The 13,672-nt window shown below is 36.0% G+C and overlaps 2 protein-coding genes across 2 annotated transcripts in view; both read right to left on the bottom strand.

The window, feature by feature from the left end:
* Positions 1-2,416, bottom strand: part of ABCA6 (ATP binding cassette subfamily A member 6) — a 61,793-nt gene extending 59,377 nt beyond the window's left edge. Inside the window, exons 1-2 of the mRNA XM_050765018.1 lie at positions 1,961-2,416; positions 824-964 (exon numbers count right to left, since the gene is read on the bottom strand). Coding sequence (XP_050620975.1) covers positions 824-919 — 96 coding nt within the window. The 5' untranslated portion in view covers positions 920-964; positions 1,961-2,416. The remainder of the gene's footprint in view (positions 1-823; positions 965-1,960) is intronic.
* Positions 2,417-7,746: 5,330 nt separating this feature from the next.
* ABCA10 (ATP binding cassette subfamily A member 10) overlaps positions 7,747-13,672 on the bottom strand; it is a 57,130-nt gene continuing 51,204 nt past the window's right edge. Inside the window, 3 exon segments of the mRNA XM_050765019.1 lie at positions 7,747-8,659; positions 8,767-8,822; positions 9,737-9,816. Of these exon segments, the coding sequence (XP_050620976.1) occupies positions 8,561-8,659; positions 8,767-8,822; positions 9,737-9,816 (235 nt within the window). The 3' untranslated portion in view covers positions 7,747-8,560.

The raw sequence follows: 13,672 nt of genomic DNA, 5'->3' as shown, positions 1-13,672 counted from the left end.
AGCAGTATTTTTGCCAGTTGTCATATCCTTGTATTGTAAACTAAAGAACGTGAAAAGGAACTGGCTGGTGGAGGCTACTAATATTGCTGTTCACCAGTGTCAATCATCATTACCTCTTTGGCACCATGCTAGACTACATTCTCAGCCTACCACTGTTTCCTGATGTTCTGACTGAATGCAGAGGATCCTCTAGAGGTCTTCAAGATCCAGGATGGTGGCGGAGGCCCTGGATGAAGCCTAGGTGCCTGAATGATTGTGTAGAGAAGATTTCTTCACCCACCCAACCTACTTTACTTCCACTCTCAACTTTCATTAGACCATGAGGAGTTAAAAATAAACATTTGCTGTGTTAAGCCACCGAGATTTAGGCTAGTCATCTATGATTAGCCCACCTGCTTGATGCAAACTGACTATCAGTGGTGTTAGCTGATCATAATTCTTAAAAACAATCTTTGTGTAGAAAATTCATGTCCTTGAAAATAAATCCACAGAATTAAAATGTCTCCATTTCTCCTGGCAACATTTTTTTTGTACTTCTTGGCTGTAAGTGTATGACGTTTGGTAGTAGCTCTAGCAGTTGCTATAATTTATCATATAATTAAATGTTCACTTAATCTCTTTTTATATGAGTAATTATCTTAGTCTTTAATTATGTTATTCTTCAGAGACTGTGGTGAGTCTCTCAATTCAACAAATGTAACTAGAGAGAACTGTAAAATCAATAAATCCCATTTGCTAGTCAAAAGAGAACATAAGAGAATCAATAGGTATTGAAACACTGTAAGAGTGCTAACTGTGGAAAGAGACAAATTTTTAAACATACCAATAAGCTCTCTCTTTTCATCCTCCATTTCTTAAGAAAATTCTTGCACAGAAGTGCTTTAGTTTGCTGATACACACTTTTCTGTTTCATATTCATTTAGGCTATTCACTGAAGGAGAAAGTAATCATGGCGGAATACAACCTAGAAAAAAATAAGTGTAATAAGGGAAACCTTGATCATACTGTTGAGGACAATATTTACTACCTTTAAAAAGTGTAAAAATAAATTTAAAATACTATTTCAATAATTTATGACTGTAAAATTTCACCTCAAATATTTCACCTTAAGCTTTTTAGGGGAGTGGGTGATGGTGGGAAGGCAGAGTGATTATTATCACAACTTTGCAATAAATTGGAGAACTGAAATGGAAAAGCTGTAATTCAAGTTCAGAACCTATAAGATAATTTCACATTTTTGGCGTTGTATAAGAGAACTTTAAGTACATGAATAGAGTAATTAAATTAATTTCATCCTGTTAATAGCAATATCTTGTTCTTTACATTTAAACAGAAATCTCAGAGCTAATCAAATTAACATCAAAAGTCTGATTACTTAAATTTGTCTGAATAATAAATTAACACTAGATACAACCTCAATAAAGTGTTTTCTTGTAACTTTACTTTCAGATGGAATCAACTTTTATCAAAAGAGTTAGGTTGTAAACCATAATCCAGTCTCAAACTACTTGAAACTTGGTTCTGAGATACAGGAAGAATAAAGCAATTTCTCTCAGTTTTCTGAATTCAGAAGTCCCTGAATAACTCAGGAAACTACAAAATTAGTTTTAAAAGAAACAAAAAGAAATCATATGGGAAAGTAATTTTGTCCAAAGGTTTGCAAATAAAGAAACACAAACAATTTGTTTTAGTTTCTGTAACCTCAAAATGAAATTCTTTCATATTTTTACATCAAAATATTCAGATAATTCTCTAGCACAGAAGCAAATGTTTTCCATTTTTCTATGTCTTACTGTTACAATCTACACAATACAAAGTGGTTGGGAAGAAGCAGAAAAATTTAGTCTTAGGTCTTTAACATAAAACACGTAAGAATTGGGAAACATCTGAAAAACAGATTGATTTTAGCAGTGTCCACCCACATATTTGGCATAGCACAACAAAATAGAACTTTACTTACTGTCAGGAAAATAATAAAAAGCACTCTAGAAACACTGTCAAACCCAGTTCTCTGTTTGTCTAGGTAACGATTACAACTTCTTTATTGCTGCTTCTTCATTTTTTCTTTAAATGGGTGCCTACTCCAGCAGCTCTTACACAGCCTGGTTTCTGGAAAAGGGGTGTAGCCAGACCAAGCTGTACATGATGAACTTGTTTTGTTTTCTGTGTCTCTTTCTCCCTAAGCCAATTATTCTGCAAGGAAATGACTGTTCCGTGGTTGGTTGGGAATAAAAAAAACTCTGTGTTTGTTCACTTAGCCTTTCAACTACAGGGATAAGGGAGAAAATGGTAAACGAGGAAAATGGAACTAGTTCTTCAGAAATGATGAGACCAAGATGGAGGCAGGAACAAGAAAGAGTAAAAACAATAATCAAACAAAGCAGTTAAATTTGTATGAGAAATCTGTATCTATTTTCTTTTCACTACTGATGAATAAACACAACTACCAGTTAGTTGTATATTTAACTAATTCAGACTAAGTTAGCAGAATACTCTGGAGCTCATTTTTTTTCCGAATAAAGCTAAGCAATCCATAGTATGCTTTGGAGAAACTCCTAGGATAGACAAATGAAGACTTTTCCACAAATTTATTTCTCCCACCCTCTTCACAGTGGATGAAGGATTTCATAATACACATGAACAAAATAAGCCACTGGTTTGCCAAGGTCTACAAAACATATAAAAAGATTCAGATAAATTTTTGTGCATGAAGACTATAACAAACTGAAACGTGTTCAAGTCATATAGCATAGTGTGTCTCCCTCTGCTCTGCAAAGAGTTGCAAACTTTTCTTGACCTGCCACAGTGAATGACAAAACAGGAAACCAAAGTCCATGAATTGGGAAATCTCAAATATTTGACATGGCTCCCAGTCCACAGATGTTAATGATCATAAAGCTGAGAAACTTTCTGGAGCAAAGCAGATAATTTAAACAACAACAACAACAACTACAGCTATGATACTATTATGTGTATACGTGTGTGTGTGTGTGTGTGTGTGTGTGTGTAATTTCTCTCCTTGGCAATTACTTCTGTGTTTAAAAATAGTCAACAGTGACATGCCACTTCTTTTACATTGAAAACTGGCACAAACACTGCTAATATAGGTGTTCTAAAGTTCTCATGGGGTGTGGGAAGGGAGGTCATAAACACTCTTAACATTTGGTATTAGGAATACAACAAAACTCAAAGTTACTTTTAAACCACCTGTATTACAGTTAAGGTTTTTATGAACGTTTTTGTTGTTATCATTGTTTTAGACCCTTTATACTTTATTTTAGGAATCATTTTCATTCTACCATTCTTATAATTGTATTAAAATTCACAGCTACAATATCAATGATAATTATTTAGATCAAATATATTTATTAGTTTCATTTCTTACCATTGTTTCTTGTGTATGCTTTCTCTTCCTTTTTCTTGACCTGTTTCCTCTTATTTATTTTCATTTTGGGAGGCCATTCTCCTTATGTAATGTAACAATTTCCCCACAAATAGTGACCTAATATATACTCAAGTGCCCAGCCTCCAGCTAGAAGGGCATGGAAATGGTGGATAACATAGATCCCCAAATTGAATTTCCAATATATAGTCAAATTCAAAAAAGGAAGAAAAAAGATGAAGAATGTAAACAACAATGGAAGAAACAAACAAACAAACAAAGACAGAAAGACAGGTTTCCAGGTGTTAAAACTGAGAAGGAATTTAAAGTTTCCCTAAAGTTGTGAGTGGCATTTCAGATACTCCAGCAGTTGAAGGATATATTGGACTGAAAATCAAACCTCAGGTGTTTTAATGACCCTCTGTCCTGAACTTGGTCCTTGAAACGTTGGTAAGCTGGAGTTCATATTCCTGGGAATCCAGAGGGTTTATAGGACTGTCCAGTGCTAAAAACAGACTAGGAAAATTTCACCTACAACTTCAGGGAAGAGTAAAGCTGTATTCTCTGCCCAATTTCTGTAAGACAGACAGACAGACAGACAGACAGACAGACAGACAGACAGATAGATAGATAGATAGATAGATAGATAGATAGATAGAAGATAGATAGTAGATAGATAGATAGACAGACAGATAATTGCCCATAGAAAATGAAACCCCAAAGTATGTAGAGCATGTATCAGGTACAAGAGACAGGAGAAGAATCTGAATTTATTCTCCCAGCATAATAACATGTCCAGAGATGTATTATAGGCGTTAGTGTATACACTCTGGAGCCGAACTTGTGTTCAAATTCTGACTCTTGCCATGTACTAGCTGTGTGACCTTGCACAATCCATTTAACTCTTACCCCCTCAGGTTTTTCTACCCCCAAAAAGTGGAAAAACAACAGTATTAATATATATATATATGGTTATTATAGGGGTAAAATTCATCTATGTAAGTACATAGAACAATGAGGGAAAATTGTAAAAGCTCAAAAAATGTTATGTGCTGCTACTTCCCCTTCTCCTCCCTCCTTCTCCTCCTCTTACTATCCTGGAGTGTCACAGAGAAAACACAAAAAATTCCATAAAGATACATCCAAATTTCAGAACACAAAGCAACAGAGGTAAAATAAATATTCCTCCCACTAGATAAAGTCATAATCAAGAGTCTACCATGAAAACAAATCAGTAGGACAAACAAATGAGACTATTAGAAAACTCAAGAACTAAGGAAGAAATTATTGTGAGCTAAGCAAGCTCTCTCAAATGTGACTAATACAAAATTCTAAGTAGTAGTATTTTTAAGATCTTCCCTTTTTTTTTTTTATAATTATGTGTGTTTCTTTGGGAACTTTGCTGATTGTTGCACTTGGATTTAATCATTCCATAGTCTTAAATTTTCTCATCTGGCCAATGATTTTTTCCCATTAATGACCCACATTAAAGAAGACTAGATTCATCAGAGTGGTGGTTGGACTCTGCTGGCAATTAATTAGGTCAGTAATTGTTTTCTTTTCTTTTCTTTTTTCTTTTCTTTTCTTTTCTTTCTTTCCTTCCTTCCTTACTTCTTTTTCCTTTTTTTTTTTTTTTCTGACAAGCTAACCCCTTTTTTTCCTTCCCCTTCATTTCTCTCTGTAAGACAGACACAAGATTCACCAGAAACAAAAGTCCTCTTCACTTCAGTTACTGCCACAGCCTGGAGATGGTGTTGGCTGTGTAGCTAGGGTTCTTGGTAAGACTTTTTTCTTTCTGGGTGACCCCCTCCGCTGGTTACAAGTGAAAAAAACATAACAACAAAATGAAACCACATGGTAGAATGATCATGAGGCTGAGCATTTTCTTCCTTGGCTAAACTCTCTGTTCTGTTCAGTGATATAACAAGCTTTCCCTTAGCTGGATCATGATTTCATAAGTCCCCTAGCAAGGTCGAAGAACGTAATATGGGCTTTCAAATTTCTCTTCACTTTCCACCTTTCCCAATCTAATCACAGATGTGCTAGCTTCTGGCATCTTTCTTTCGTCTAGCAAATAATTATTTGGGATGCTAACAATATTATAATAAAAGCCTGGGACCCTTCTTGGTTCCATGTTAGCTGTATATTTCTGCCCTCTTTTTTTGTTTATGGAAATGGGCACTTCACTTGGCATTACTGCCAACAGTCTCTAATTCCTTCCTTTCTGGGTAAAATTCTGGACTGCTAGGGATGGAAAGGATTGGTACAACTCCACACAATGACCCAGACATTCTAGGAATATATTTGAAGTGATTATATAGATAATTGCTGTAATGGTTAATACAGAGTGTCAACTTGATTGGATTAAAAGACACGAAGTACTGATCCTGGGTGTGTCTGTAAGGTTGTTGCCAAAGGAGATTAACACTTGAGTCAGTGGTCTGGGAAGGGCAGACCCACTCTTAATCTGGGTAGGCACCATCTAATCAGCTGCCAGCTTGGCCAGAATAAAAAGCAGGCAGAAAAACATAAAAAGGCTAGACTGGCTAGCCTCACAGCCTACATCTTTCTTCTGTGCTGGATGCTTCCTGCCCTCAAATATGGAACTCCAAGTTTCTTCAGCTTTGGGACTCAGACTGGCTTCCTTGCTCCTCAGCTTGAAGACAGCCTATTGTGGGACCTTGTGATTGTATGAGTTAATACTACTAAATAAACTCATATACATATATATACATATATATATGGAATTATATATATATGGAATAATGTTGCATGTATATGTTTGGCAGGGTTCTCTAGAGGGACAGAACTTCTGCAGCATTGTTTCTAACAGGAAAACTGAGAAACAATCTGTATATCTTTCAATTTATTCTTAACTAAAAAGTTTTGGTACATCCAAACACTGAAATACTAGATACGCACTACAAAAAAAAAAAAAAAAAAAAAAAAACTGACTTAAACTGACATAGGTATACAATAAACTAGGAAAGTGTGATGTTCATAGTATGATGTTAAGTATTTATATAATAGTAGATATAATATTATCCTGTGTGTATATGATAGAAAAACGTATTAGCTAAGAAAGAGTATTTTCCAGTTTAGATTGTATAAACACTATAATTTTTATGGCAAAACACATAAGAATTTAAAATTTTTTATTTTTTAAAATTAAATGAATTATCCACTTTGACAATTTTTAAGTGTACAATTCAGTGACATTAATTGCATTCACAAAATTGTGCAACCATCGCCACTGTCTAGTTCTCAAATTGTTCGTCAACCCAAACAGGAATTCTGTAACCATTAAGTGATAACTCCCACTCTCTCCTCCCCCGAGCCACTAGTAATCTTTAATTTCTTTCTGCCTCAGGGAATGTGCCTAATCTATAAATAGATATTCCATATGAGTGTAAGCATACAATATTTTTCCTTCTGTGTCTGATTTATTTCAAGCAAATTTTGTTTTATTATATCTTTGCCACAATAAAAAAAATTAAATGGATTGAGACACTAAGACTTTATGGGCAAAAAATGTATATTCATTTTATTTGCAACAGGTTTTTTTTTTTTAATTTTTTTTTTTTTTTTTACCCAATCCAACACAATCCTGCTAAATTTTCTGATTCATTTGCTTCTGTATTCATCCAATCAATGTTTCTTATTGCTCTGCTGCAAACGCTGCTTGTTGGAAGCATGTGAAAGTCAGCAACCGCATGTCAGCTCTGCTTTCACCAGGCCTATCTTCTTACCGCCACTTCTGACTTTAGGGTGGTTTCTGTGGCAGTGGTCCTCCTGTCGCTTTGGAACAAGACACATTTTCCACTGAAGTTGTTGCTTGCCTTACGTCCTATCTTCCTAGGTGTTTCACAGGACACTTTTAGGCTGACTCTTTCAGTTGGGATTCTGAAACCACAGGTTGTACAAGAAGCGTGGTGCCAACATCTGCATCTGGTGAGGCCTCACACTGCTTCGACTTGTCAGAGGTGAAGTGGGGCCAGCATGTGCAAAGATCACATGGTGAGAGAGACAGAGAGAGGGAGAAGGAGATGCCGGGCTCTTTTTAACTACCAGTTCCCCTGAGAACTAACAGAGTGAGAACTCACTCATAATTGCAAGGACAGCACCAAGCAATTCATGAGGGATACATTCTCCTATGACCCAAACACCTCCCACTGGGCCCCACCTCCAACACTGGGAATCAAATTTCAACAAGAGATTCAGAGGGTCAAATACCCAAACGACAACAGATGGATAATAACTTTTTCTACAGGTCAGAGAATAATATGAATCTTACAGAAGAGAGAGAGAACCATCAGTTGATATCTGAACCACTTACCTTAAGACTGTAGTAAACAAAACATAAGAAAAGTCCATCAAAGTTTTATTTCTAAGAAGTAAATTTGCATATAACCCAAAGTTAATAACTCTGGTATTACATCACTACAGCTCTAACATTAATGCAGCAATTATATAACACAAAAGTGTTATAATGACATGGGAAATGTTCGTGAACTGTGAGGTGAAAAGATACAGAAAATGACTATGCCTACTGATATTACCTTTGAAAAAGGACTCATAAAAAATACATTGAATATAAGTTGGCTAAATAAAATATTAACTGTGGTACTTTCTTACAGATTAGGGTTATCTTCTTCCATATAATTTCAATATGTACTAAAATTCACATGTATTTATTTTATAATCAGAATATGTCATTTTAATGTTATGCTGTGCCATTTCATCAGATCTTCTTATAGTCAATGTCACATTAATTAGAATCTGAGTAACTAATGTTTAAAAATAGCTAATACATTTGAAGTTCAGGCTAAAAAAACTCATATTTTTATTTGTAAAATGTGCTCAGTGTTAGCTTTATTGATGATAACCAAAAACCAACCTAATATTACATGATTTTTAAATTATTTTTAAGCCCAAAATAGACCACGTTGGAGAGGAATAACATGTCTGATTTTCTTAATTTTTTCTACTGCTTTTCCCTATATTTCCTTGTTTCCTTCATCCTAAAACTTTTAAAAATGAAAACTTCAATCATTACTGAATGTTTAAACTATTGAATATTTTCTTTTGTTAACTGAAGTAAAAGGAAACATTCTTGTAGAATTATGGAAACTAACAATGTAGTGGGACCTAAAATTGAATGTTAGGAGGTTCTTCGTTTTAAGGGTCTTCCTGTGGGAGAAGTTTCCATTGAACTGTTGTATCAATTTTATCATCAACATTTCCCATCTCCTGCTCTTTACAGAGTTCTAACAATACCTAAGTAAGAGAAAATAAAAAAGATACAAAAAAGTCAGGGTGTTTCTGAAAGACTGATTCACACAGAGGTCATCTGGGTGGTGCTCACTTGTTCAATGAAAACCCACCTGCTCCAAGGTAGCCTGAGAGAAGCTGTATTCCTCCAGGTTGAAGGTCTGTTTCACTGCATTTAAAGAGACTGACATTAGTGGCTTATATATTTTTCACCAAGTGTTTGTAAAGTCATACAACAGAGACAATAACTTCAAATTGTTTAGATACTGTAAGATACAGGCCAAATAATTACATTTCCTTGAAGGATAAATTAAACAAGAGTGCTGATATGGCTAATAAAAGATAGCCATGCATGAACATATTCAGTTTCCTATAAACTCTCTCTAAAAAGCTCCTTGTGTCCTATTTTAGTATTATCCTTTTGATTCTTTACATGTATGCTTTGGACTCCAAATCAGCTGTCGAGAATAACTTATTCTATATTTATAAATCTATAGAGGAGTCTACTCCATGCTGGCTCCCTTTTAACAAACCCCACATTTGTACATTCTGCATCAATAGCCATAAATATGCAGTGTCTCTGGAACTAGTTCAGAAGCCCCGCCTCAATTGTGACTTGTTACACCTCACCCTTCTGTGTTTTCTTTTGCTGACCTTCACTCAGTCCTCCAATTGTTACCCCTGTACATTTGCTCCTGGGACCTTGGCTTTTAGAAACATAGAGACCCCAAAAGCTCCTCTTGGTATTCTTTGGGACAACATTCTCATAATTATCCTTCAATTCTATGCACTGTTGTCATGGTAAGAAACAGCCCTGGTACCCCAATTCAATCCTGCAGGATGGAGTAACCTGACTGACTTGTGGCTGGGCTTCCTGGTCAGCACAGGAAGAATCAGGTGGAGCAAACCCACATTTAGGACCACCACTTCACTTCCTTTGAGACTGTTATGACTATCCTGGTAGGGATTTTTCAAGTTTTGATTGACTATTTAATTGTTCTACTTGAAATTACATAGTCTATATTTGACATAAAAATAATGCAAACAATACACAAAGTCTTATTTATATATATCCAAACTTACCTGCCTCTAATTTGAAAAAGGCCCGAGACAGAGGGTGGACATCCTCCACAGGTAACTTATACGCCATAAAAGAGGAATATCTGTCAGGGAGAAGAGTGAGATTGATCACTGAGTTCCAGTGTGATAACACTGGGGAGGAATTAACAGGCAAAGTAAAATAATTTTTCAAAGTGTTCTTTAAATAAAAATGTCTCACTTGATACAGCATGAATCGATGTGAAATAACATATTCAACCATAAAAAATGTTATAACAACAAACATCTAGTTGCTTCTAATTTTATGTTGAAGATAAATTCTGAGAAATGGCTTTGATCAAGAATCTTTCCCACTCAGCCTGCACTTTCTTATTGTGCTATATTTCTTACTCTCAAAAAGCAACCTTTCTAGAACATTTGTGTTACTTTCCCTTCTCTCATAGGAGAGATTGAGATTTAATTTTCAATCTCTCCTATAAGAATTAAAATATGTTGAACCCTCTCCTGCTAAAAAAAAAATTCTTTCTTGACCTTCAGACCCCCTTTCGTGTGCACAATCCAATAAACACTCTTCAATCCTCATTCTGCAGATTTCTCAAAAGCATTATATAAAATTGTACACACCCTCCTTAAAACAAACCTACTCTTTCTCTCTTAGCTTCTGAGACAACCACACTTATTATTTTCCTTCTAATTCTCTAGGCCTGCACTGCTTAATAGAGTAGCTATTAACTCCATGTGGCTATTTACATTTAAAGTAATTAAAATAAATAAAATTGAAAATTCAACTCCTCATTCACACTAGCCACATCTGAAGTACTCAGTAGCTACATATGTGTATTGACTACCATCCTGGACAGCACAGATAGGACATTTTCATTATTCCAAAAATTCTACTGGCCAGTGCTGTTCTAGATAATCCTCAGTATTTGTTGGTATGGTTGCGGTGGTACTGTCCACACAGGAGGATTTATTTTCTTCCTCAATCCCATCTCAAAGCTGAGAGCTCCTGGGGTTCATCCTAGACCCTCTTGACTTCCCATCTCTCTTGTTGGCCTCAACATTCTCCTAGTTTAGTGGTCTTCTATATGGTTAAAAAATCCCCCACTTTGTTTGTTGCCAGGCTGGATCTCAATGACCTCTTCCTCCTCTTGTGAGCCACAGGTCTACATCTCTGTATTTTGTCATCTCCACTTGAATATCCCTTTACACATCAACTATATGAGCTTTTGTTTCATCCTTCACATTTGTAGAATTCATTCTTGACCTAAGTTCTTTAAACGAGCTGTTTCCTGGAAACAGTGTCTGTTACTCCCACTTTTCAGCTGACCGAACCCTGCTCAGTCTTAAAGCCCTACTTCAATGTCATATCCTCATTTATTTGTATCTTCATTTGCTTAATATCCTCAGCTCCAAAAGAGAAGAACCTTGTCTATTTTGTTGACTATTCAATACATAGCCTGCAGCAGATAATAGGTGTTCAATAAATATAATAAATATTATAAAAATAAATGAATAGAAATGGTATACAAGAAAATTCTGTTCATCTTTCAATTAAATTCAGCCTTATTCTGCTATTCACAAAGATTTGATTATCATTACTTGTAACCCATGGCTGACCACATACAACTTTATTTTTTTTTTTAATTAATTTATTATTATTATACTTTAAGTTGTAGGGTACATGTGCATAATGTGCAGGTTTGTTACATATGTATACTTGTGCCATGTTGGTGTGCTGCACCCATCAACTCATCATTTACATCAGGTATAACTCCCAATGCAATCCCTCCCCCCTCTCCCCTCCCCATGATAGGCCCCTGTGTGTGATGTTCCCCTTCCTGAGTCCAAGTGATCTTATTGTTCAGTTCCCACCTATGAGTGAGAACATGCGGTGTTTGGTTTTCTGTTCTTGTGATAGTTTGCTAAGAATGATGGTTTCCAGCTGCATCCATGTCCCTACAAAGGACGCAAACTCATCCTTTTTGATGGCTGCATAGTATTCCATGGTGTATATGTGCCACATTTTTTTAATCCAATCTGTCACTGATGGACATTTGGGTTGATTCCAAGTCTTTGCTATTGTGAATAGTGCTGCAATAAACATACATGTGCATGTGTCTTTATAGCAGCATAATTTAAAATCCTTTGGGTATATACCCAGTAATGGGATGGCTGGGTCATATGGTACATCTAGTTCTAGATCCTTGAGGAATCGCCATACTGTTTTCCATAATGGTTGAACTAGTTTACAATCCCACCAACAGTGTAAAAGTGTTCCTATTTCTCCACATCCTCTTCAGCACCTGTTGTTTCCTGACTTTTTAATGATCGCCATTCTAACTGGTGTGAGATGGTATCTCATTGTGGTTTTGATTTGCATTTCTCTGATGGCCAGTGATGATGAGCATTTTTTCATGTGTCTGTTGGCTGTATGAATGTCTTCTTTTGAGAAATGTCTGTTCATATCCTTTGCCCACTTTTTGATGGGGTTGTTTGTTTTTTTCTTGTAAATTTGTTTGAGTTCTTTGTAGGTTCTGGATATTAGCCCTTTGTCAGATGAGTAGATTGCAAAAATCTTCTCCCATTCTGTAGGTTGCCTGTTCACTCTGATGGTAGTTTCTTTTGCTGTGCAGAAGCTCTTTAGTTTAATGAGATCCCATTTGCCAATTTTGGCTTTTGCTGCCGTTGCTTTTGGTGTTTTAGACATGAAGTCTTTGCCCATGCCTATGTCCTGAATGGTACTACCTAGGTTTTCCTCTAGGATTTTTATGGTATTAAGTCTAACATTTAAGTCTCTAATCCATCTTGAATTAATTTTCGTATAAGGAGTAAGGAAAGGTTCCAGTTTCAGCTTTCTACTTATGGCTAGCCAATTTTCCCAGCACCATTTATTAAATAGGGAATCCTTTCCCCATTTCTTGTTTCTCTCAGGTTTGTCAAAGATCAGATGGCTGTAGATGTGTGGTATTATTTCTGAGGACTCTGTTCTGTTCCATTGGTCTATATCTCTGTTTTGGTACCAGTACCATGCTGTTTTGGTTACTGTAGCCTTGTAGTATAGTTTGAAGTCAGGTAGCGTGATGCCTCCAGCTTTGTTCTTTTGACTTAGGATTGTCTTGGAGATGCGGGCTCTCTTTTGGTTCCATATGAACTTTAAAGCAGTTTTTTCCAATTCTGTGAAGAAACTCATTGGTAGCTTGATGGGGATGGCATTGAATCTATAAATTACCTTGGGCAGTATGGCCATTTTCACGATATTGATTCTTCCTATCCATGAGCATGGTATGTTCTTCCATTTGTTTGTGTCCTCTTTTATTTCACTGAGCAGTGGTTTGTAGTTCTCCTTGAAGAGGTCCTTTACATCCCTTGTAAGTTGGATTCCTAGGTATTTTATTCTCTTTGAAGCAATTGTGAATGGAAGTTCATTCCTGATTTGGCTCTCTGTTTGTCTGTTACTGGTGTATAGGAATGCTTGTGATTTTTGCACATTAATTTTGTATCCTGAGACTTTGCTGAAGTTGCTTATCAGCTTAAGGAGATTTTGGGCTGAGACAATGGGGTTTTCTAAATATACAATCATGTCATCTGCAAACAGGGACAGTTTGACTTCTTCTTTTCCTAACTGAATACCCTTGATTTCTTTCTCTTGCCTAATTGCCCTAGCCAGAACTTCCAACACTATGTTGAATAGGAGTGGTGAGAGAGGGCATCCCTGTCTTGTGCCAGTTTTCAAAGGGAATTTTTCCAGTTTTTGCCCATTCAGTATGATATTGGCTGTGGGTTTGTCATAAATAGCTCTTATTATTTTGAGGTACGTTCCATCAATACCGAATTTATTGAGCGTTTTTAGCATGAAGGGCTGTTGAATTTTGTCAAAAGCCTTTTCTGCATCTATTGAGATAATCATGTGGTTCTTGTCTTTGGTTCTGTTTATATGCTGGATTATGTTTATTGATT

Source organism: Macaca thibetana, chromosome 16 (assembly GCF_024542745.1).
Source record: "Macaca thibetana thibetana isolate TM-01 chromosome 16, ASM2454274v1, whole genome shotgun sequence".
In the NCBI taxonomy this organism is placed as follows: domain Eukaryota; kingdom Metazoa; phylum Chordata; class Mammalia; order Primates; family Cercopithecidae; genus Macaca; species Macaca thibetana.
The sequence above is the reverse complement of the archived record's forward strand: the minus strand, read 5'-3'. Positions and strand labels throughout refer to the sequence as shown.